Source organism: Lepisosteus platostomus, chromosome 7 (assembly GCF_059453375.1).
Source record: "Lepisosteus platostomus isolate fLepPlt1 chromosome 7, fLepPlt1.hap1, whole genome shotgun sequence".
In the NCBI taxonomy this organism is placed as follows: domain Eukaryota; kingdom Metazoa; phylum Chordata; class Actinopteri; order Semionotiformes; family Lepisosteidae; genus Lepisosteus; species Lepisosteus platostomus.
This window is the reverse complement of record NC_142617.1, coordinates 42,954,813-42,979,738: the sequence shown is the minus strand read 5'-3', so window position 1 is coordinate 42,979,738 and position 24,926 is coordinate 42,954,813. Positions and strand designations below refer to the sequence as shown.

The window sequence follows — 24,926 nt, the reverse complement described above, 5'->3', positions numbered from 1 at the left end:
GCCCTTCCTGTCCCAGCAGCCACCCGGCGATCTGGACCCCCGCCTGCGGGTTTCCAGAAGCGGGCAGCGCACCGGAGCATAACCCGTTTGCCTTTTCCTACTCAAGGTACTGGCAGATGTAAAAATTCAAAAGTGAAAGTTAATCTGACCCACAGGCACAGTGATTACCACTGCAGCCTCTGCACCCCGAGGCCCTGGGCACAGTTCCAACCTTGGGTGCTCGTCTCCAGAGGGTTCTCATGCCTTGACCCCAAACCACCAACCCCTTGAGCAGGCAGCTGAGCTCCACGCCTGCACAAGGTGACTCTGGTGCTTTCTCCCTCTATAACCAGTACGGGGGGTATGACAACACACATATCAAAACCCTATCCATCTGGGCAGACATCCTGTAACCTTCACAATCTTTAACTGTTAATAGCTGGAGGCAAATGTTTTGAGTTTTATTTCCCCACTTATGTAAAAAGATAACCAGAACTGCTTTCTGATGTGGCGTGAGACAAATATTCCAATAGTCAGCGGTACAGTACTGTACTTTTGCTTTGACCATACTTCCAGACAAGCTACAACAGTGACAAAACTGCCCTCTGGAGGCTCGTGGCGTTGCTGCAGAGCACAGGCTCCACCAGAGCTTGAAGACAGACCACAGGCAAGTTGCAAGTCTGTCACAAGGGGTGTCTGACAGCACCAGGCTTATCTGCTGCAAGGCTAAGATTCCACGTTATATCTTCCAGAAATCATTCTACTATTTGCTTTCATGCAGAGATGTGTAAAAAAAGTGAGAGCTGTGAGAATAATTAAGCCAAAAAGGAGCTGATTTAGGTCAAAGAACAGAGAATGCATATCAGGTGACAGACAGGCCATGCAGGACCAAGCCTGGATAGCTACAACTCACACTCTAAAAACACCCATATTCACTGCTGGGGGGGGGGCGTTCCCCCGATTACGTTACCCATCAACCCTGCCGCATTGTGGCCCTCCAGGAGCTGCAATGAACAAAAACCCTGCAGCAAAGCCCAGACATAGCAGGAAACACACACACACACGCGCGCAGTAGGGGTTTATCAGCTCTCCTTGTTTAATATTTCACAATGCAGAATATTTACATTAGATTTAATGTTTTTCTCGCCCTGGCAAATGAATACAAACGCAAGACTGATTGTCACGCTGCCACATTCCCCAGGCCCTGGGGAGGAAGAAAATCCCTTAAAAAAAAAAACATTTAAAAAAAAACCCATGCAGTTACCACAGAGCTTAAAGTCATTTCTTCACTCTTTAACGTTAGATTTCAAAACGAATTGAACCAAAACAATATTTTCCCTCTCTCGATGAAAGGGATGACGAGGACTAATTTTGGATGAACAATGAAAAATAGGAACCTTTTCTAGTCTTCCTTTAATTACTTAACAGAAAAAGCAGACTAACAGATTATTTGCCCACAAGCAAAACATTTAGAAGTAACAACCATGGATAAAAAAAAACATTTAGCATTCTCAGGCATTATAAAGAGCCAAATTTCACTACGAGACCACAAATACCAGGGGTCCAAGTTTACAGGTTAAAACTGAATCTGTTGACACACAGGACTTGCACAACCCTCAGCTAAGAAATGGTTTAACTGTCATACACATCTGTATGAAAAGTGTAGATAGTTTTATTTTTTATTTTTTTAAATAAAGCACATACAATTGAAGCAATGAAAACCAGTGCATGAAAATCAGAGAAAAAGGCCAGGCAAGTGAAGAAGGCTGGAGCAGAAGCAGGGATCCATTGCGAGTGGTTTTAGAGGAACCCAGCCCACTACATCCTACAAACTCCTGTCAGACTCTGGGACCAGGGCTGAACACCCCCATTGCAGAGAGCCACGATCCAGCTGGAGTGACGGGCCACCCACAAATCCAAGTACTTGGAGCCGAAGGAGATGATCTGTTCATTTCAGCCATTCGGAGGGGATTTGAAATCCCAGTCTCCCGTCGCTCTCGGTAACCACATGGGTCCATTCCTGACTGAGCACAAAGCTCACAGGTCTTTCACAACCTGATGGTTTCAGATTTCAGACCTGCTGGAGTGCAGCTGTGGGGACAAGGGTGGGCCACCCCTGGCAGTAAAGGCTTCCCAGCGCGGAAGCTTGTGGTCAGCACAGCAACGTGGAAAAAAAATACACTAACTGACAACGAGCCTTTTCAAAGAACTGGACTAAACAGCATTACCAAGCATGGGCAGCTGTACTTCTCAGAACTATAATACTACACATACACACGTAGACAGAGAGGCTTTAAAAACCCCATGCATGAGTAGGGGAACCAGTGGCATTCGTTGCATTTTTAATGCCTCTCTGTGTAAAAATAGCCAATGCTTCACAAGCTTTTGAGATTAATGAGCTTCTGAGATGTTCTTCTGTGGCTCTCGTTCCCGAATAGAGTGGCGGCTTCTGTGCTCTGGCGCAGTGTTTCCCAGGCTGGCTCTCGCCCCTTTGAAAAAACAAATCGCCTTTACCCCTCCAACTTTCACCTGCACAGAAATTACCTGCCGTTCAAATCATGCTCAGCTCCAATTTCTCAAACCGCATTACCAGCTCAATGCACAACCAGGACAGAAGCTTCAGTTGACGCTATTGATGATCTGAAACCCAGAATCCCGATGGGATCGACTAGACACCCCCATCAGGCAAGGAAAAACCCCAAGAAAAAAAAGGCAACAAGGAAAACTCCCCCTCCAGGCAGCAAGTCCAGTTTAGAGCTCCGGACTCAACGTCAGCGACTGCAGCAAAGACTAGAGTAAGTTAGTCATTTGGCAACAAACTTTTTCAGGTGGAAGACAGAAGGGGCCTGGCTGAGACTGTGTGTTTCCTCGGATCGCAAACGCTTCACGGCTACTGTTATACTGAGGAGGCTAGCGAGAAATCGTTTCACGGTTATTTCTGAAGGAATAACAGCAACGGTTTTAAAATAAAAAATGAAAGAACCTGAAACTGAAAAAGGGTAGAATTTTAATGTTAAGGAGCTCCTGGTGTTGTTTAAGCTTATAATAAAAAAACTTTTTTTTCCCTGTGATGCAGCGCGGTTACCCCACGTGGTGTACGCCACGGCGGCGGACGAGACGCGCGCTGCGACACGCCTGCAGAGCGGCGAGCAGGCCCAGCGCCACCGCGTTAACTCTGGTCAGCTCCTGCCTCCAGGGTGCCCTGCGGATTGGCGGGTTTGTGCCAGGGGGTCTCCTTGTAGATGAACCAGCAGTTTCCTCCCCACAGGATCAGGTTGAGGAATCCAAAGATCTGAGTGGAGAAGGGAGAGAGAGAGAGAGAAAGAGAAAGAATTGCTCAGCTTCAGCAAACTGATGATCTACAGCCAATTCCAAACCTCATGCCACCACCGTGTGTCTTGGAAGGAACCACCGCCAAAGTCACTTGAGAAACTAACTCCTGCTGTTCGAGAAGCAGCCCAATACAAACATCTTCATCAGAACCTTGCAGTACTACAAACAGGCAGTCTATTGGTCACCCCATCGGGACCTTGCAGTTCTACAAACAGACGGTCCCTGTAAAACAAATTCTAGTTCATTACTGCTACACATGTACTGTAAAAGAAAAATATACAGCACTGACACTGTATTTAACTGAAATTAAGTGACAGAAATTGAAACCAGAAGAACATATACTGCTTTCCCGTGGACAGTCACGAGACGCCATGACAAAACCCAGTGTAGAGTATTTTATTGCCATATGTTAATGTACACTGGAATTCTTAATCGCGCAGATCAATCAGGTCACAAACAGTACAACAGACAACACCAAACAATGTAGACAACAGGAAAAATAAATATGTAGTAGTGAGACCCAAAAAATGGGAGACTACGTAAAGAGTGAGTAGTGCAGATGTGCACTACAATTAGCTGTTGAGGATGCTCTTGAGGCTAGAGGTCCTTGCTTTAACAGTGTGGTACCGCTTGCGAGAGGGTGGGGGGAGAACAGTTTGTGGCCGGGATGGTTGGGATCCTGAATGATGGATTGGGCTTTATTGCGACAGCGGGTGGTGTGAATCTCGCCAATTGATGGTAAATCACATCCTATAATCCTCTGTGCCTTTGCCACAACTCTTTGTAGAGCATTCTTGGTCATGCATGGTAGTGCTGCTGTACCACACAGCGATGCCACTAGTGAGGACACCTTCTATGGTGCTGCGGTAAAAGTTCATGAGGAACTTCTTCCCCATAACGCATTTCTTTAAGCACCGCAGACTTTAAGTGCAAACCCTGTTGTGCCGTTTTTCAGATTGGCTACAGTGTTGTGAGTCCAAGCCAGGTCGGTGAAGATTTGCAGGCCGAGGAACCTGGAGCAGCTGACAGTTTCCACTGCTGTGCCATTGATGCCGATTGGGGTGTGACTCCCTCTGGGTCTCCTGAAGTCGACAATGAGTTATTTTGTCTTGTTGACATTCAGGGGCAGATTTTGTTAGATGCTCCACTTCACTCCTGTATGCGGACTCATCGTTGTTGTTGATCAGCCCAATAATAGGGGTGTCATCTGCAAACTTAGTTATGTGGTTGCTGCTGTAAGTGGCTGTACTGTCGTAGGTAAACAAGGAATATAGCCTAGGACCGAGACAGCAGCCTTGTGGAGCTCCAGTGTTTAGGAGATAGTCAATTTTCACCACCTGAGGTCTGCCCGTCAGGAAATCCAGTATACAGTTGCAGACAGAGTTCCATTAGCCCATATTCCAGAGTTTGGGGACCAGCTTGGCGAGAACAATTGTATTGAAGGCCGAGCTATAATCAATAAATACCCCGTCTGGCTAAATGTTCTAGGGCAGTATGAAGTGCTAGACATAAGGCACCATCAACTGACCTCTTCGGGCGGCAAGCAAACTGAAGTGGGTCGAGGGAGTCTGGGACAATACTAGTCTTTCCAGGCACTTCCTGACCACTGAAGTGAGAGCCACTGGGCGCTAATCGTTCAAGCAAGTCACCTTGGTCTTTTTGGGCAGTGGCACAATTGTGGTTTTCTTAAAGCACTCTGGTACAGCTGACAGGGACAGAGAGAAGTTAAAAATGTCTGTATACACGGGAGATAGCGGACTTGCACAGGTTTTAAGGACACGAGGGGAGACACCATCTGGGCCAGCTGCTTTACAGGTTTTCACTCTCTTAAAAGGTTCTACGCACCTCATGCTAAGAGAGCTGTAACACAAAGTCCACTGGTTCACAGGGAGCCTTGATAGCGGCCTCGGCAGGAGTCTTAGCCTCAAAACAGCAGTAAAAGGTGTTCAGCTCATCTGGTAGAGATGCTTCAGTGCAGGAAATACCGCTGGTGTTGCCTTTGTAGTTTGTGATAGCCTGCAAGCTTTGCCACATGCGCCTAAGTCAGTTTCTAATGCATTTATATTCCAACAAATGAGATGGAGCTGCTCAACCAGGCTAACCCACATGGCTGCTCAGCAGTTAACTGATCGAAGGATCTCATCCAGCTACCTCCTGAAATAAAGCAGGGAATCGGCTTCGACCACCTGGCTGGGCAGCCTGTTCCAGACTCCCATTAGCCTTTGTGGTTGTGAACGGGAGGGAGGGCCCAGGATCCACGCAACCCCGAGTGAACCGTTCTTACCACAGAGGCGTTGAGGCGCCCGAAGGAGGGGAGCAGTCCGGCGCTGCACTTGGCCAGGCTGCTGTCCTTGCAGGCGCTCAGGATGGAGACGATGGTGTTGGGGTTGGTGGAGTGCTTGACGTCGGTCAGGCCCTTGGCCCAGGCGGAGGACGACACCAGCCACAGGAAGGCGAAGGCGCCGGTCACCAGCAGGTCCTGTGGCCAGGGAGAAAGCACAAGCCGTCAGCCAGCGGGCGCCACGGGGCTCGAACCCGGAGAGCCCGGAGGCACATTGTCCACACTGTGGCAAAATCAAAACCCACCCAACGAACCTAAGTGCCCCTTATTAAAAAACGTTTTTTACTTATTGAGCTGGGTGGAGACGGACACCCTTCGCTCAGACCTGATTAATTAACTTGCATTAATTTAGAGACAGACTGCTCTGCAACCCTTTACTGGATTAAGCGTTTAGAAAATGCATGGATGTAAAGCTACACTGTACTGATACAAAGACTGGGACACAACTTTCACGTGCTTTGCATCCGACAAATGCATTTAAGGAGATCTTTTCGCCTTCCTGCTGTGCGTCTTCCTTTTGGGTGTGGAATTTGGAAACATTCATTAAAATCGCCTTACTGTGGCAGCTGATGAGGGTGTGATAAAGGTTACAGACGACAGGAGGCCCTTCAGCCCATCCGGCCTGTTTGAAGGTGCGCAGAAGGACTTTGTCCAGACATTTCTCTATCTTTCCCAGGGTATTACCTCCTGTAATTGAGTTGGGTGACTGGTTCCGGATCAGTTTAGACACGATCAGAGATCCTTCTCCTTCTCAAATTAGAGTGATTTGGCCCTTCCCACTCACTAGTCACCATCATGGCTAATGTCATGGGATGTATGAGCAAACAAGTACAGGTTGCGCAGCAGACATTTCACCTCAGAAATGTTCCAACGTGATCTGCATGCAGAGTTAAAAAGTAGTATTTGTCTGCAAAACCGTGTCGAAGTCGAGAGCAGTATTTCTATTGGATTAAAAGCGCTGTACTCACAAGCCTGCTGTTTTACAAAATCACAGGGCCACTTCACCTCACAGGAAGTTTCGCTGGCTTGTTCTGAATCGTAGACAATGATATTGGCAATATGATTCTGCACATCTATTTTGTGATGTGAACTGGAGGTTTTACATGTTACTCAATTGTGCTTTTTATTACAGACTTTCAGCTCCTCAGTTGCAGGACAGAGTTGCAAATTATGCTGGACTGCGTTCCAGATGCTGGGTTATGGCCATCCTCTCACCAAGGGTTACTGTTTAAAGGAGGCCAGTGGAATTTACCCATCCAGCGTGTACGAGTTGAAAAGACTTGTTATGGGAGTGTTTGTCATTCTCCCTGGTTTCAGCACATTGTTAATTGATAACCAATTAAAAGTTGCTCAGAACACTATTAGAGAGCAATAGTTTTAACCCATGGAGGCTGGTTTATCTCACTTCTTGGAGATAGTACACACCATGGGGTCACTTCTCAAACTGTACTTGAAAGTGCCAGCTGTGGCACCACACTGGAACCTGGAGTTGACACTCCAGACCTAGGAAGCTGGGAATAAGAAGTGGAATGTTTTTAATAATAATTAATAATAATAATTGCTTACACTTATATAGCGCTTTTCTGGACACTCCACTCAAAGCGCTTTACCCCTCCACCACCACCAATGTGCAGCCCCACCTGGATGATGCGACGGGAGCCATAGTGCGCCAGAACTCACCACACAGTGGTGGGCACTGTGGAGAGCAGAGTAATTAAGCCAATTTATAGAGGGGGATTGTTAGGAGGCCATGATTGATAAAGGCCGATGGGAAATGTGGCCAGGACGCCGGGGTACACCCCTACTCTTTTCGAGAAACACCCTGGGATTTTTAATGACCACAGAGAGTCAGGACCTCGGTTTTACGTCTCATCCGAAGGATGGCGTCTGTTTACAGTATAGTGTCCCCGTCACTATACTGGGGCATTAGGACCCACATGAGCCGCAGGGTGAGCACCCCCTGCTGGCCCCACTAACACCTCTTCCAGCGGCAACCTTAGTTTTTCCCAGGAGGTCTCCCATCCAGGTACTGACCAGGCTCACACCTGCTGAGCTTAGTGGGTTGCCAGTTGTGAGTTGCAGGGTGATATGGCTGCTGGCATTTTACTGGTTTTGGAGCACTTCAGGCCCTGCGAGAGCGGGGCTGGGTTGTGGATGGACTGGCTGGGGGGCCGAGCGGGATGGGGGGCTTTGGGGACAAGGCGCGGAGCCCCCGTGGGGAGGGGCCCGCTCACTTACCACGATGGGCCCACGGCTGGTCTGGCGGTACACGTGCTGGTAGCCCAGGTACAGGACGAGGGTGGCCACACAGTACAGGAAGCCGAAGACGCCGACACAGACGAAGAACTCCGCGGAGGAGGAGTAATCCCCCTGGAGGTACAGCTTCTCCGTACCGTTCTTGCAGTTGGTGACCTCGTACTCCACTTGACTCAGCCTGCGGAGCAGCAACAGCGCAATCAGTCAGGCACCTCGCTGCTCATTCTGCCCGTTTTACTGCTAGTTTTCTGCCTGGATACTGGGAATCGCTGAATGAAATGGGTTGGTAACAGCAGTCAGCGTTGCTGCTCTACAGCCCCCAGGTCCTGGGTTCAAGTCTGGCCTGGGACTCTGCCGTTTGTGAATAAGATAAGAGCAAGATAAGAGCAGCTGCTAGAAAACTGCCTTTGTGGATGTGTGCCCTTGTGTCCTGGCAAGCTCTGAATGCTTTGATAAACAGAACAATAACTCAAATGGATGTTCTAAAGAGGTTACAAATACCGTCACATTGATTTTCATTGTTCTAAAAAAAAATGTAAATGGAGATTTTAAAATGTGCCACAGTAGGATACGTATTTGATACTGTCTAGTAATATAACATCGGGGGTGACTGGCACGACATCTGGATGTCAGGTGGGCAGGAGCTGGGCAGTGTCGCACTGCAGAGGAGGCGAACAACACAGTATCACCCACTGAAGGTTTCAACCATTGCCAACTACCTGCAAAAGGAATGCCTGTTTGTGAACACTCACACCCAACAACTGAGCCAAGGGCATGGATAACGCAATCCAAACACCAGGAAGAGAACCAGCACGGTCATTCCCCACACCAGCACGAGAGGTGTTCAAGGCGCAGTCCTGGAACCCACCTGAAGGGATAGCCGAAGCTCGTGGTGATGTTTTCCATGGGACCCGGTCTTCCAGATGTGCACTGGACGGTGACGCCTGTGGTTCCGGTGTAGCCCCCCGTCGTGGCGAAGGCAAAGATCGTGAAAACCTGCAAACGAGGAAGCGGCTCGGCTTTCACTCGCGCCCCAGTGCTGCTGCCGAACGACCGTGCCCTCCGACCCCTTCCCACTCATTTCACAGCTTCCTGCCCAGAGGCAGGGAAGTCACATGCTCGCTCTGAAAAACACTGTCCTGGGCCAGGAGACCGAGCATTGGCTACTCAGCACAGACTGCGCCTCGGGCACGTGGGAGGGGCCCGTCGACAGCTTCACTGAGAGCTCTGTGGAGGGGGAAAGTTGTAAGAAGGGTTCACCTAGTTCCCTTATTTCTTCTCTTCTTAGAAACAGAAAGAGAAGAAGCAGCAAGGGAGATGCAGCCTGTCTGAATACCACTCTCACCAGATATGTTTCAGCAACACTCTAGGGGCTGGAGCAATATGTGCAGATAAAACCCCACTTTGGCACGTGCCTGGTCCTAAATTTCCAGTGACTGTATTCTCAACGACAATTAACTGTGTATCTTTTTCCGACACAGCAGAGGACTACCATGAACGCTCAAGCTTCTCAGAACGGCTGGAACACAGTAAATGTTGTGCGAATCTCTCATTCCTGCAAGCAGTGGGAATTCATTGTAACAAAGGTCTATCAAGTTACAGATTAGCCTCTGGAAGCGGACTATATGACTTCCTGCCAAAGTCCTTGCTCAGATCCGCTGGAGTTTTATGGGCTGACCGAGGGGCCTGGAGTTTTCACTGCTGCGACTTGCACACCTGGAGCACTTCAAGCCTTTCATGTCCCTGTTTAAAAAAAAAAGACTCCTCTCTTCCTCTCATCCCCCATCCCCAGATCCTCCCAAGTGCTCCCTCCCAAACTCTTTAAATAAACTCTCCCAGCCAGCACATTCCTTTGTGATTCAGCACTATTAATGGCTTTGTATTCCCACAGGCTCCCTGGAAAAAAAAAACACACAGTACATGTAGACACCTCAAGAAAAACTCAAACTTAAACAAACCTGCTGCCCCCCTCCCGCTAAGGCAGCACCAACACAGAACATGTGCGTCCGTTTCTGCCCCGTCAGCGTCATAAAACCCTGGACTTCCAGCTCCACATGCTCGGCTCGCAGCCGCCAGGCCTGTCTGGCCCTGTGTGTGTGCGCCCAGCGGGCGGCCCAGCACGCCAGCTCCAGCTGCCTGCCAGCCTGGCAAGTCCTCCCCCCCCGGTCCCGGAACCAGCCGCAGGCGGGGGGGGCCAGCCCCGTCACCCGCCAGCCTGTGTCCCCGTTAGCCAAACGCAAAGGAACGGGAGCCGGGCCTCCGACTGCAGAGCAGTGGCTCGGTCCATCCCGGGTTTTACCACCTGCGGCCTCAGGCCAAACGGCGCGCTCCGAGGCACATCTGCATAAACTGCTCAGGCTTCGCACCCTGGCGTGTGATCTTTGGTTGGGACAGGATTCAGCTGGTAACAGCGCTGCAGCGCATACACATCCCTTCCCAGCACCGCAGGCCCTGGTCTCATGTGTGCCGAGTCCGACTGCACTACTCTTTTTTTAAGCCTTTTCTCTGCCGCTTAGCTAAGATCAAGTGTAGTATCGTTTTTTTAACCTGGCCTTGAAAACAAGCGGTACAGTATAAAACAACAGACATTCATTTACATATATATTCATTTACGGTGGCACAAGCAGACCGACCCTGGTGTGCGCGAACAAGTGCGTGAATTTGCGTGAGCGTGTTTCTCAGGAGCCCGCAGACTCCAGGCGGCGAGGGAGAGCCGCACACTCCGCGCCACGCCTTCCGCACACACGGAGGCCGCCCTGACCCGATTACCAGCCCGCTCTCCGGCTGCAGAGGAGAAACACTCTTCCCCTGCAAACTCCTGTACGGTTTGACACTTGCCTTTTGTAAAAAGCTTTATTATAAGCTGAAAATGTTGGTGTAGTCCCTTTATACAGCACCCCTGTGAACACACCTGGGCTGCACAATGTCAACACAGCAGCCAAGCAGCTAATCGCAACCCAGCCCGGATAATCTCATGCAAAACCTGGAAGAGCAGTTGCGCTGCTCCGGGCTCTGGCCCTCCCTCCCTCCGAACAGTCAGGACCTATGACCAGGCGAAGTATTTCACTGTCAACTGGAACAGTTTACTCCCTCAATATTTAGCATTTCGGTTAAACCCAACGGCTTCTGATTTAGTGGCCAACTTCCTTCATTCTCGTGTTTTATTTTTAAACACCTGACCGAGGAGAAATAGGGGTAGCGGGTGGGTATGAGGGGTAGGGCAGACGGACTCCAAAACTCTTCCAAGAAACCGAGCGCCGTCCTGGTAGAGAAGCTCTCTTTCAAGTGACAGAAAGAGGCTCGCACCTGTGGCTTGAAGTCACGGTCAAGTGCGTTTCGTCTTCCTGTTGGTAACAAATAAATAAATGGGCCAGTTTCCGCCAGGTCACGCTGTCCACAGGGCATAGCCGTTTGGGAGCTGAATAACCCGGTCCGGTCCGGTCGAGACTGGCACCGCAACGCTTCTGGTAGACCCCTCGAATCCCACGGGAAACTGTGTCGCTATTATCAGGCCAACAACTTCAGATGACCCTGCATCGTCATCTTCCTACAAGCACGCCGTCATGACAAATGAGCTTTGCGACAAGGTGCGTTTTTTCGGCATCGAGGGCGACTCTTTGGCCTTGCAGACAAGCCCGCGTGTGATCCCACGGTTTACTTCTTAATTATAAAGTACTTTACATCTTTACTGTCACTGACTTGTAACCACCCCGTCTTTAACTATACACTTACCCGACAGCATGAGCGACACACGTTTCATAGTAACTAGCTAGAGACCAAAACGTAAACCTGTTCCATCTCATCGCTACATAGAAACATGAGGAGGAAAAATAAATCAACACGGGAGAAACGTGCTTAAAAACGAATTCAAAAGCGGAGCGGGGTCCCAGCGCCTCCCGAAGGTTTCCCTCGCTGGGACTTGGGTGTTGCCTTGGGGAATCATTATTGTATAAATCTTCACGCTTCGGGTAGCAGACTAGCAGAAAAACACGGTCTCACCGCAGCTGGTGCCGAAGCAGCGCTAACAATCACCCCAGATCCGTGCAAGTGCATGAGTTAACACTGATTAACTTGCACGGAACCGAAAGGGAGAGTGCACCGGGCTAATCGCTAGCCGCTCCACCGTGTTTCGTTTCTTCCCTCAATAAAAAAAAGGCCGAAAGCATGCACAGGCGCTTACCCACTCCAGGACTCGGATAAATCCCAGGGGCTCTTTTAAAGGTCCGATGTCCAGGCTGAATCCCGTCATGACTTTCTAGAAGTGCGAACAAGCAGGAGAGAGGTGTGACAACGCGAAATGGGACGACAAGCGCAGCGCGGAAACCAGCCGCTGCGAGATTAGTGATCAAAACGCAAATGTAGTTTTTTTTTTCAAGTTACGTTACCTGAGCTACCGCCTCCATTGCGTTATCTCTGTGAGTTTTTTGCGAAATTACTTTTCTACGGGCTCAATTTTTTTTCTCTTCCTGCAATCAAACCGTTTTGTTGAGAAATGTTTTTTTTTTCCTCTTCCCAAGTGCTGTGAGTCAGCCTACCCTTGACCGCCTAGTTGCAAAAAAAATCCTCCTTCTCTCTCTCTCTCTGAACTTTTCTCTGTCAAACTTTCTGACCCGACACCCCCCGACCACGTGACACGGCTCTTAAAGGCGCACGGCGTCACGCGACGCTCCTGAGCAGTCAGGAGTTTGCAATGGGATGTTGCTATCTTTCAACGAGTTGTTATATGAATAGTAATTAAAACAAACGCACAGAGGGCAAGGACGCCGATATTATTTTACGTTTCAGTTAACATAAACGGCGTCTTGAAACGCACACTATTCGTGTACGCGAAATTAGAAGAGCTTCACCACATTGGCACGGAAATTAAGAAAAAACGAGTTTGATTTAAACAAATGCCACCACGTCTTCAAGATTTCTATTTAAGATTGCATATCTAACATTTCTACGTTATTAAGACAATAAAATGCAGATGAACACTTTCTAACTTTTCTACAAAACTACAAGTTCTGTAACTTTTACATCAATGGGTTGTTTCAATAACAATAAAAGTGGATTTCGAGCTGCATATCCATTTAAAACATCGACAAAAGTCTATTTTTAAAACGTTCTCAGGTCGCATTCTATTTTAATGTTATTTTAAACATATAATGCAATGGTATTGTTATGATCCAGTAGATTGTTTTACAAATCCAGACTTGACGTCCTTTAATTCCATGTGCTATTCAGGAATTATAAAGCAGAAACTGGCACGGTGTTAACAGCCAATACAAACCATGTACAACTTTTTAAGAGTTGAAAGAAAATTTAGAAGCCTCCTAAAAAAAGAATATTTGAAATCATTTCCCCACACTTAAGAACGTGGCTGGAGTAAATACCCAGACACCCAGTTGTTCATCAAGATCAGGATTGGTGTAGATGTTCCTGAGTAGTTTACTCTGTTCCTTGAAGGCCCAGTGTTTTTTGGTTTTGCACCAGAGCTCTCAGTTATACAGATGGACTATTTAAGGGTTTAAATGAGGAGCAGCTTCACTGTGTGTTGCCTGCAAAGGATCTATCCATCCATCCAACCATTTCCTAACAGCTTCATCTCATTCAGGGTCATGGGGAGCCATAGCCTATCCCAGCAGGCAACAGGTGCATGGCAGGATACACCCTGGACAGGACCAGCCCATCGCAGGGCACAAAGGAACCAGTAAAGGTTCATTACTCAGAGGAATGTAAAAGGAAAGAAAAAACACCTTCAGTCTTCAGGCCTTCTTCAAGTATGACCTTAAGGTTTTGACACCTGAAGAAAGCTTGGCAGCCAAAATGCTTTGTTTTATTTTACTTTTTCAGTGTGACATTAAACTTTACTATGGATTTTATAGGTAATCTTTCTATTAAGTGACTGTTTTGGTTAATCAACTGTAACTGTAATCAGAAAAAACACTATACTGTACTGGTACCCTTTTCTCTGACCGCCCCATCATCTCATACTGCTGACCGCCTAATCTGTACAACCTTATTGTTCACAGCTCCCTTGACTGCCCTCAGCAACCATCCACACCAGACACGTTTCCCCCGCAACAGAATCTGCTGCAAATATATATCTACTATCACTTCCATTCAAGGCCTCTCTGGACAGATGACATTGTTCTTCCAGCAACCTTGTTTACTCCATCTCTTGCAGAAAATGCCCAGACATCTACATTGGCGAGACAGGAAGGAGACTGGGAGACCATTTCAGGGAAAATATCAGGGCTGTGAGGATCAAAGATCCCTCCAAACCTATAGTTTCCCATTTCACCTTTAACAGCCATACTGATCTCTCTGTCTGCATTCTCACAGAGAAGGACATCCGAAACTAGAATCACACCTTACCCCTTCTCTCAATGACAGACTTGTTTCCTTTCCACTCCCGTCTTTTGTTCTCCCATACTTTATCAACTGCCCGTTTTCCTCTCTCCCCCACACCTGAAGAAGACTCCAAGCCAAAATGTTGTGTATCTTTTCTTTTCAGCTTTGAATTAACCTTTACTTGTTCCTTTGCAGCCTACACATGCTGACGCAGCTGCCTACCTGAACGTGTTCCACCCTATACTGTACTCGTCTAACTAAGAAATGAGATCAATGATTAGAACTGATATTGGGCGGCACAGCGGCGCAGTGGTTATTATAGCAGCCTCGCAGCACTGAGGTCCTATGTTAAACTCTGGACAAGGAGTGCTATCTGTGTGGAGTTTGTACGTTCTCCCCTTGCTCGCTCTGGTTTCCTCCCACAGTCCAAAAAAATACTGGTAGGCTAATTGGTGCCTGGGAAAATTGGCCCTGGTGTGAGTGTGTGCCCCGTGATGGACTGGTGTCCCGTCCATGGTACACCCTCCTTGCACCCAGTGCTTTCTGGGATAGGCTCCAGCTCCCCATGACCCTGAATTAAAAAAGAGGGTACGAGGCTCGATGGATAAATGGTATTGCAGGAAGTGGCGGGTACAGGTCACAGTGATGAAATACAAAACATCCAACAGGAATGAATTGGATGAACTGTATTTTCCCAGTGTTTGAAGTGGTAGATTTGTTACTATTTCTTTTTATTGTTGTTGTTTATAAATATTTCTAATGTTAAAAACTTATGAACATTTTCAAATGAGAGGAGAAATTTCAGCTAGTCATGCCCATTTGGAGGTTAATAGTTCATGGATCCAAGGGTCTCAGTGTGCCTGTTCTCAAAAGAAACCAGTTTCTCGGCCTCAGCAAATATTTTTGTCAGGAACCCTATTAATAGTAAGAATTAATCATTGCATTTTATAGTTCTCTTTACATATAGGAGGAGACCACCTCCATTCACCACTCTATTAACCCAGAATGGAATATAGCCCTCCCACCAGGGTTAATGCACCTACTCATACAAACAGTGCCGTGAGATCTAACCAAGTAATCAGGACTTTGTCTCACTGAAAGGACAACATATCTTGCAGCACAGTGTCCCTGGTCACCACAATGAGACATTGGTTTGTAAATTCTGGTGTAGAAGGAAAGGTGACAGCTACTGGTCCACTGACAACTTACAATACTGGCACAGTTTTCCTTAGGGATCTGCCATGTCAGTAATAACCAGGCCCAACTTTACTTGGCAGCTGAGAGTGATTATGGAGTAGTCATGTTGGTGCCCAACAGTCTCACATACTATAGAACATCTTACATTGATGTATTTGAAAGTGGTCCAGAAAAAGAAGTGACAGATTAAAAAAAAACAAAAAACAGTTTTAGGCAGTCGATAAAAGCACTGCAGCTTTCTTGACACGGAACGCATTAGATGGCGGTTTGGTGTTTCCTAGCCGGGTTGAAGGGTTTGATACACACGTCCGCTGTTCCCTGTCTGCGCGAAGCTAACTCATTGAGCTAATCCATTCAGTAAGTAATTGGGTTCGGGGGGACCGTATACGATATCAATGTTATTCTTCTTTTCATGTATAGCGAAATCATGCGCTGATATTTATAGCATTAGCCTGTTTTAATAACAGATCTGATTAAAAAAGATTTATGACGATAGCCTCATTGTCCCATCTCTTTATGTAACTTTTTGTTATTATGAGACATGGTGACTCTTCATGCGGTTCGTTTCTTTACTGTCTCCTAGGACATATCTAAATATTCGTATTAAGAAAAAATAAAAGTTGGGGTATTCGGTGATGGGAAGTTTTTATTTCATTTCGTGTTTTAATGCTGCCGGTCAGGCAAACTTCATTGTCACGCTTGAGTGACAGGTGGTTTGGCCAATAGCATTCAAGATTTACTGTGTAGGTGGCCTTTTTAAGTTGATTTAACCAATGGCGGTAGGGACGTATGCTGTGTTTAGGTTGATTCGCCGCTAAGTTTTAGTACTTGGTGCGGTGTGTTTAACTGAGTGAATCTTATTTAGCCCTTTTTTGAAGCAGTAAGGTGTTTTCAAATCATTTATCTCTTCGTCGCTTCATCCACAGATTCACATCAGACAAAATGTTTTTGACAAGATCGGAATACGACAGGTAAGTGTTTTGCTTATTTTATTTTTGCTTTGTCATGACATGAATATCTCGATATAAAGGCCTTAGGTTCGAAATGTCTATACATCGTTTTTAATGTATCTTATCGGTTTCGGACAGTTGAATTAAAAAATGCCCGAATGCCTTCGCCGCTTCGATGTTTTATCTTTATAAACGTGAATTTCGTTAACGTTAGAGTCTCTGTGCAACTGCTGGTCTCAGTAGTTTAGTTTCGCTTTCATAATTGCGTACGCTCATGGTCGTTTTCAATTGCATTTTAAACTCCATTAGCTTTCCGATGTCTTGCATTTAAATTGACTGGTAATCGAGTAGTAACAAGTTTGAGACAAGGCAGATCGAGATTCTCCTGTCAGTCTATGGTATACTGTAGTAAATCTACCGCGATATTCTCTGCCGCAGGTAAATACTCGTGAGTAACGTTCTTTTTAACTAGAGAAACTGGAGGCTTATTTTACATGCCGTATGGTATATTGAAGCGTTTTTTTTTTATTGGATTGCAGAGGAGTAAACACATTCTCACCAGAAGGAAGGCTTTTCCAAGTTGAATATGCCATAGAGGCAATAAAGGTAAGTGTTGGGGATCACGTTAAAGACTATCGAGAGTTTGTTGGTAAATGTTTTTAAATTTTCTACTTGGATGAAGAAGGAGTGTTCATTTCCCTCCCTCTCGGTTTCGGCACTGCAGCTAAGACGCTCTCTTTTTACAAGCGCTGATGTTTGTTTGGATTTTAATTGAAATCAATTGCACGCCCCAGCAGAGTTGTTTGGAATCAGGCTGTTGCATCAGTACTAGGAAGAAAGGTGGGTTTAAAGTTTTTAATTAACCATTTACTTTTAACTTTTAGAACAGATGTGATTGTTGGCTGATGCGTTCAAACCACCTAAACCCATCCTTTTCCCCTGTAAAGGAAAAATGCGACTTCCTGTTGACTGCAAAGTCTCACGTCTTTGTAGCTATTCTAACGAAAATGTCGCCTCTGTTCCCCTTCAGCTGGGCTCCACAGCCATCGGCATCCAGACAGCGGAGGGGGTGTGCTTAGCGGTGGAGAAGAGGATCACCTCTCCGCTCATGGAGCCCAGCAGCATTGAAAAGATTGTGGAAATTGATTCCCACATAGGTAGGTGCTGGAGGGACCAAAACCACAGTAGCCCATCTGTACAGTTGGCACATTGCTGTAGAAGAGCTCTGTGGCAAATTGTTGTGAAAGTGTGGTGTAGGAAATAAAGTGGGTGTGTAAATGCGCACAGTACGTTTTCTCCCTGCATTTCAGCCTTTTTGTTACAACCTGTTTTTTTTCTGTCTGCCACAGGTTGTGCTATGAGTGGGTTAATAGCTGACGCTAAGACGCTAATCGATAAAGCTCGGGTGGAAACGCAGGTTAGTGCTGTGCCCCTGTGGGGCTGCCCTCCTTCTTTCTGTTACAGCACTTCTGCTCCTATGCTGTGGTGTTGACTGTATCCACAGTCAAGGCGCTCATTCATTGTGAAGAAACACCTCCTTTTGTTTCAATCAAGTGTAAATCTGTCATCCAGGAGTCGACTGTCCTGGAAAAGTTTCCTAAAAGCGAGTGTGAGTGTACAGCCCGGGGAGGCAGAGAACAGCCGCTCGTAACCAGCTTGGAAAGATTACCAAGAGTGTCAGTTCTCTTGGGAGTCTCATTTTACTCTGTAGCAGTAGGATTTGCTAGTTTTGTTGTACAGACTTCAGCAACCCGGGTTTCAGCTGCTGGTTGTGCTTTTGGAGCATTGCTTCCGAAACATTGCCAACTCATGGCACCCCTTCAACACGCCACACCATTTGCAGCACACTGGATCATTTCAAAATAATGCACCCTAATATTGCAAGAAGTATTTTATTTTGAACTGAAACAAACTACAATCCTAATATTAGACATCACCCTTTTGGTGAAGAAATTCCATTTGATGTGAGCTTATTTCAGTGAATGGAACTGTTTAATATTTGGTTGAGTGCTGGAAAGAGCTAGAGTTACTGATGCATGTTGGTCCTGACACAAACTGGCTGTGGGATTAGCCTCCTTTGGAATGCTGGAGGAGTGAGCGGTGATCTGATGCTGGCTGGTTGTGGTCTCCCCCTCACAGAATCATTGGTTCACCTACAACGAGACGATGACAGTGGAGAGCGTCACCCAGGCTGTGTCGAACCTGGCGCTGCAGTTTGGAGAGGAGGACGCAGACCCTGGGGCAATGGTAAGTCTTCTGCGGGAGAGCTCTTCAGCGGCCTGAGGTGTATGCTCAGGCGAGTGGGGTCTTACTTTTCTGGAGTGTGTACTAGTGAAACGTGAAAAGGTGTTTCGATCAACTTTCCCTCTGAATGGCTGCAGCCGTTGATGACTGACAGTTGCGATTGAAAGGTGTCGGGAGAGCAGGAGAAGTAGGGAAGGTGTTTCTCCAAGTGAGAGTTTTATTTTTGTTGTTTTCCGTTTCTTTCAGAGTCGTCCGTTTGGTGTGGCGCTCCTGTTCGGTGGTGTGGATGAGAAAGGGCCCCAGCTGTAAGTTTTATTAATTGAATTTCAGTTATGACATCGTGTGATGCATGCTTATCTTTTGTCCTTTTGCATCAGGGGCCAGTGGAATTTTAGACCAATAAAATATTTAAGGCACTGGCCAGTCAGCTGCACTGTATGCGAATTAGTTCCTGTTGAGGAGTGAAAATAAGGCAGTACCATACGCTGCGTTTTGAATTTCCCGGTTGTTTTATAGCCTGCTTTACAATTTCATACCACTTCCACCAGCAGCTCTCAAGCTATTTGACAAATCAGACTCAAAGATTAAAAAAAAAAAACGGTTCCACAGGTCTTCTTTAGCAGAGACAGGTGTGAACAGTCAGATGGAATGATTTCCTCCAAAATAAATAGTTTCCTGTTCTCGATTAAGTCCAATATATCATCTCTTATTTCAGGGCTCTTTCAGCGAAATCTGTTGTTTTCTGTCTACTAATGTCATCTGAATCTGATTTCCTCAGAGGAATTAACAAGAATTACGTATAATCCCAGTTTCATTTTAACAGACATTAGAAAAGATCTGGTTAGGATTGGTTAAGAATAAGACTCTGTCTGAGGCAGTTCTATACTTCCTGCTTTGTGACAACTTGTGGATGTGTGAGTTTGGCAACCTGGTTCCTAATTGCTCTGTAGACAATGTGTTGCTCATGCTGCTGGAGCAGTCCAGAGACTGCTCTGCCAATTGAACCCCAGCCTTTCTGTCTGCCTCTTGCCTCTTCATTGCTGTTTGTCTCTGTTGTATATGCAGGTATCACATGGACCCCTCTGGCACCTTCGTGCAGTGTGATGCTCGGGCCATTGGCTCTGCCTCCGAAGGTGCCCAGAGCTCCTTGCAAGAAGTCTATCACAAGGTGAGTTTCCCCCTCTGCTGGATGTTTGAATGCTGCAACACAGGCTGGGGGGGGGGGAGGGGGGCTTTCCATTGCACTGTGGGAAGGTTGCAAAGCACCAAGGGAAAAGTTATTCTGAGACTTTTTCATTTCAATTCAGAATACTTTATTCATCCCCAGGAGGGCAATTTAAGAAAAAGTGAATTACGGTCTGTGTTTTCTTACACTTCATTGACCTGATGGTGTGCTTATGAATCATGCATAAAACGTGCATAGCAGAGGATGGTTTCAATCCATCAGCCACTGGGTTATGGGCCCTGCACACTTCTGCAGCACCAGTCTGCTGTCGAATTTCAGGTGTGTTAATTCTTGGGATTAATGGGCACATTGCGCCAAGCCACAAAGGCCAAGTAAATTCAGCAGCTAGTCTGTCAGCAGATACTGTGCACCAGTCTGAAAGGCAGATTCTGCCTGAGCACTTCAGTGCTTTTCCCCTGTCACTGAACACTGACTTCAGCCCAGGCTACCTATTTCAGACACTTCCACCTAGTATTTCTTGTTTTGTTTTTTAACCTGTAGCTGTTCTAGAATCTGACTCAGTTGGGCTGTCTTTTCCATTACAGTTTGTGAAACCTCAAAAAAGTAATGGCATTTGAGGTCAGCGTGTTACACAAACAGCATAGAGGACAAATATATAGAACAACCATCTCCCCCCTTGCTTCCGTACCGCCTTAAGTCATGGGGTTACAAGATATCAGTTTCCTTTGTGGAGAGTCCCTGCCAGCTCTGAATTACCTGCTGTTTTTTTGGTGTGTTTCTTTAGCCTAACTTGCAGTGTGAGGGCTGGATCCTGAGTAGCTGTGGTCCTGCTGTGCACAGGGAGCTCTTTGACGCTGGATTGGCGCCAGGCGATTGTGTGCTTAAAGGGAGTTGTCCTGGGTTGAGGCAGGTGGTGTGACTCCAGAGCAGAGAGCAGGCTGCTCTTGCACAGGACTTAGCAGGGAAAACACTCTGTTTCTCAAAATGGATCTGAGCTTTTGACGGAGCAGCCAAAACAGGTGCCTGGATACTGGAAGTGGCTATAGCTGGAAAATGCAGCCTAGGTGCAGGTTACCTGCATTAAGAGGAGGAAGTGGATTCTCAGCTGTGGAAGAATGAATAACACTTTGTGCTTTTATGAGCGGTGAATCGGTGTGCCATGGCCGACCATTTCAGACGTTGCACTCTGTTGTTGCTCTAACGATAACTTACCGTAAACATCTTAAGGTCACATTCCTCCCTTCATTTGGCCTTGCTCATACTCATTTAGATTTGTCACGGACCACTAAGGCTTGGGTTGTGCTCGGTGCCTACTTCCCCTTGCACTGTCAGTGCCTGCTCCATAGCGAGGTGGTGTGCAGTTCTCCTTGCTCCCCTTTACACGCTGGACTGGAGTCTTCGCCTGTGGTCCTACAGCCTTTATAGGCAGCAGTTATGTTATTGGTTCAGGAATTGAATAGTTTGATGGCAGTTTGATAATCAAGCATCAAAGTAATTTAGAGGTCATTTAGGACAAAAATATTAATGCAACTCAGCCCTGAAATACCTGTTTTCCACCCTTAATTTTGCACACTTCTCGATCTTTTGGCTAAGATCAAGTGTAGTACTTTCTTAATTGATACATGACTTACGGGAGTTACAAAAGCTTCTGATTTGTACAAACAAGTGACTTGGGGTGGCTACACGACTGGGATCTCCCCTGGTCTGGAGTCTGGCCTTTGCTGCCGGGGAATAGCTGTCTTCTGTCTGTGCAGCAGGGATGGTGTTGTAACCCCAGACCGCTGTCCTGCCAGGGATGAGTGTAGCTGTAACATCCAGGGAGCAGAGCTCAACCTTCAACAGCCCCGGAGCTGGGATTGATACCGCTCAACGAGACAGGCGGGCTCAGTCTCCTGGTACTGCCCCTCGTCAGTCTGTAGTCATGGGTGTCGCTGCGGCCTGGCATCCTGTCAGACTAGCGCGTTTACATCACATGCCTGTCATTAGAAACAGCATCTGACTCTTGCCTTGTTGTGCAGTGAATGGATAATCTCATTTTGACATTCAAGAACAAAATATCCTTGTTTTTTCTTTTTTCTCCCCTTCCAAGAGATTGTGGAACAAGCAGAAGCAATGCAAATATCAGGATGAAAACCCGAAGCCCACAAATGTTGATCTTTTTGTGTTGTTTCATAAATTGTTTTTTCCAGTCGATGACTTTAAAAGATGCCATCAAATCTTCGCTCACCATCCTGAAGCAGGTCATGGAGGAAAAACTGAATGCAACAAACATAGAGGTAGATGATCTTTATTTCCTGATGATTTTTTACCCCCTGTATATCACTCTTTCCCTTCCAACATCCCTGAGATCCATCTTGGTCACAGATCCAGCCAGTTGCAGACAATAAATTGACTTCCACCCAGTAGTCTCACAAGCCCAACAGCAGCTCAGGGGAGACCTGTAATATTTCTGGCCTCCTGTCCTGAAAGCCCTGTGCCCTGATGGTGGTTTTCTTTACCTTGTTGATCCCCGGTATGAAGTGCTGGGTTTATAAGATTGTAGTTACTGTCAGGCAGGTTGCAGTTTTTTTATCGGGGTTCACGTTTTTCAGGCCTTTAGTGGAATTGAATCCATGGTGTTTTAACATCTTCAGGTTTAACTTTGCATTTAATGCAGTCTAAAGTGATTTCAGCTGTTAGTTACATATTTGTTACATCAAGGACAGAGTACTGGGGAAGTGAGTCTAAGTTTTTTTTTTTATATTTGCTTCTGCTGAAGCAGCTTATTTAAGACCTTTAATTACTTCTTAATAGAGCCCACTGCTTTTGAAAGCCAGACACGTCTTCCCCGTTTATCTGCTTTGGAAGCTCAATGGAAATGAGAGGAAAGAAATGGAGGGACGCAGGACTCCACCTGCTAGGTTGAACGTGTTGTGCAGCCCAGTGTGTGCAGCTTTGTGATCTGTGACTCTGTATGAGTGATGGAGTACTAAACCTACCTCTCAGGATTGTGCGATATGTGAGAATCCCCCCCTGCTGCTGCTATTACCAAGTAGTGTTGATTATAACAAGTACTGTTGTGTTTGGCAGGCAGTTTCATCCCAGGAGACCTCCAGTAGAGCAAGCTACCTAATAAAATAGAATACAGCTTACAAAAATAGCGCTTGTTGTAGGAGGCAAAAAGCTATGAAATAGCGCGTACACAGTGTGTCCTAAAGAACATGCCTTACATTGCAGTTACTATTAGCAAAACTGACAGAAGCTCCAAACACACTTGGGACTGTCCAGAATGGATAATTACAGTTTTCTAAGAAATGCCTTCTGCGTGCACAAATGCATTTTGTCCCAGAGGGATATCAGGACCTTGGCCACATCATGTGGGCTTGTGGTTGGGGCTGTTTGGGCAGTCATCATAAGTATTAATATTGTTTTCTCTCCGACAGCTTGCTACAGTAGAGCCTGGGAAGACATTTCACATGTACACGAAAGAAGAGCTAGAAGAGGTTATTAAAGATATTTAAAGTCCAGCAAGCTGGCACTGACGGATTTTTAGTAGATCTGACTCCCACAACAGTCGAGCACACCAGACGTTCCTGGATTGCGGTGCAAGAGATGGTAACCAATGCCTTTTTAGCTCTCCTGAGACGCACACACAGTAATGCGGTTTCAGTGAATAAGCAGGAATCTACTGTTTGTATTTTTTTTTCTTCCTTTTGTGATTTTTACAAGTCTGTACATAATACAGCACAACATGAGAACTGGGACTAAAGGCAAAAAAAGGGGTGATGTGTAATTTTTGTTACAACTTGACTCAATAAATCTGTTGTATTCCAAAACATATCGTATACGTGACTCCTGGTCTGTTCCTCTGCAAGTCAGAGCACAATGTGTGAACACATTGGGTGATCTGGCAACTGTGTTGTCTTTGCATATCTGGACCTATCTGATAGACCTGCAAGAATTAAATATTTTATAATTCAGTCAGTATAATTGCCCAATTGTTTGATTCTGATAGATTGAAATAGACCTTTGTCCTTACCTTATTTATTTGATGTGGCACATTAGGAAAATACTGTACTACTCTGAGCCACTAAAAAATGTCTTTAGTGTTGCGAATCATTTTGTTTGCTGCACAAGGCCACCTACAGAGGAGATTTACTACCTCTCGTTAGAAGTTCCTGGTAGGTTAGTTTTTCAGTCTTTCAGTTTTCTGCCAAAGTGCAACTGATGTGGACCATGAAATAAAAGTTTGGCAGCACTACTGCTCATCCTGTCAAGAGTTTGGAAGGTCTCTGGGCCGCTGCCTGGTACAAACGTGGTACAAAATGTTCTGGGCTGAAAGGGCACACTGGGCGCTGGGTCCAAATGCATTGTTGCACAAAACCTCTACTAAAAAAATCCAGGTGGGAATTAAAGTGCTAGGAAAACGCGGTACAGTTAATCCGTCTTGTCCGTGTTCGTCCTGAGCTATGAAGTGAAGTTCTAAAGTGTATAACTTATTTTACTGCTGAACTGACCCGTCTGCAGTACCGTTTACTTGCCCGCCCGTGGACTGGCATGAAGCTGGCGCGGAGCGGAGCTGTAAGTGTTGAAACCCGCGCCCTGTGCTGCCACTATTGACTAATTTAAGATATGCCGTTATGAAGTACCGTCGTTTTCTTCAGTTGCTTCGGCAGTCTCGATATTTTTCATGTCAGAGATTGACGCGACTGTGCAGAACAATAATGCATCATTATTTTAACAGTAATTCTGCAAGATCTGTCTGGCTGCTCGGTCACGTGACAGAAACCACAGCAGTAACGTACCACTAATTGCAATAAAGAGTTCCGAGGCGCTGCAGTTCAAGACCCATTCATAAAATGTACAAAGTTTAGGAAGTGTCTTAATTTTATTTTCCATACATCGGAGCAGTTTAACTTGGATGTCGTATGCTTTTACGACACATTTAGTTGCAACTCTGCAGATACGGTATACATCTAAATACTTTTTTAATCATTAAACCTCAGAGAATAAGTAGAAGCACTTGTTTGTGTCTGTTGTACTGTTATTGTGTGCTGGTCTCCGGTTTCAGAAACTCATCTAGTTAACACCCGTAGAGTAAGACTTGATGTTACCGCGGATGGGA

General features: G+C 46.3%; 2 protein-coding genes across 3 annotated transcripts; one reads left to right on the top strand and one right to left on the bottom strand.

Annotated features, from left to right (window-relative positions):
* Positions 1 to 1,051: 1,051 nt before the first annotated feature.
* On the bottom strand, positions 1,052 to 12,530 carry sypl2a (synaptophysin-like 2a). The gene is made up of 6 exons (XM_088640536.1): positions 12,295 to 12,530; positions 12,090 to 12,164; positions 8,778 to 8,905; positions 7,892 to 8,087; positions 5,597 to 5,791; positions 1,052 to 3,271 (listed from the first exon to the last, which is right to left on the bottom strand). Exons 1-6 carry the CDS (start codon positions 12,310 to 12,312, stop codon positions 3,149 to 3,151), a joined length of 735 nt encoding a protein of 244 aa, XP_088496662.1. The 5' UTR covers positions 12,313 to 12,530; the 3' UTR covers positions 1,052 to 3,148.
* On the top strand, positions 11,465 to 23,639 carry psma5 (proteasome 20S subunit alpha 5). 2 transcript variants are annotated; one of them, XM_088640534.1, is made up of 10 exons: positions 11,465 to 11,496; positions 16,369 to 16,413; positions 16,932 to 16,998; positions 17,423 to 17,549; positions 17,742 to 17,809; positions 18,532 to 18,639; positions 18,883 to 18,941; positions 19,702 to 19,804; positions 22,012 to 22,098; positions 23,245 to 23,639. In XM_088640534.1, the coding sequence occupies exons 1-10, from the start codon at positions 11,480 to 11,482 to the stop codon at positions 23,320 to 23,322; spliced, it is 759 nt and encodes a 252-aa protein (XP_088496660.1). In that variant the 5' UTR covers positions 11,465 to 11,479; the 3' UTR covers positions 23,323 to 23,639. The 2 variants fall into 2 exon arrangements, with proteins under 2 accessions (XP_088496660.1, XP_088496661.1); XM_088640535.1 differs by lacking the exon at positions 11,465 to 11,496 and adding an exon at positions 15,654 to 15,799.
* The last annotated feature ends 1,287 nt before the right edge of the window (positions 23,640 to 24,926 follow it).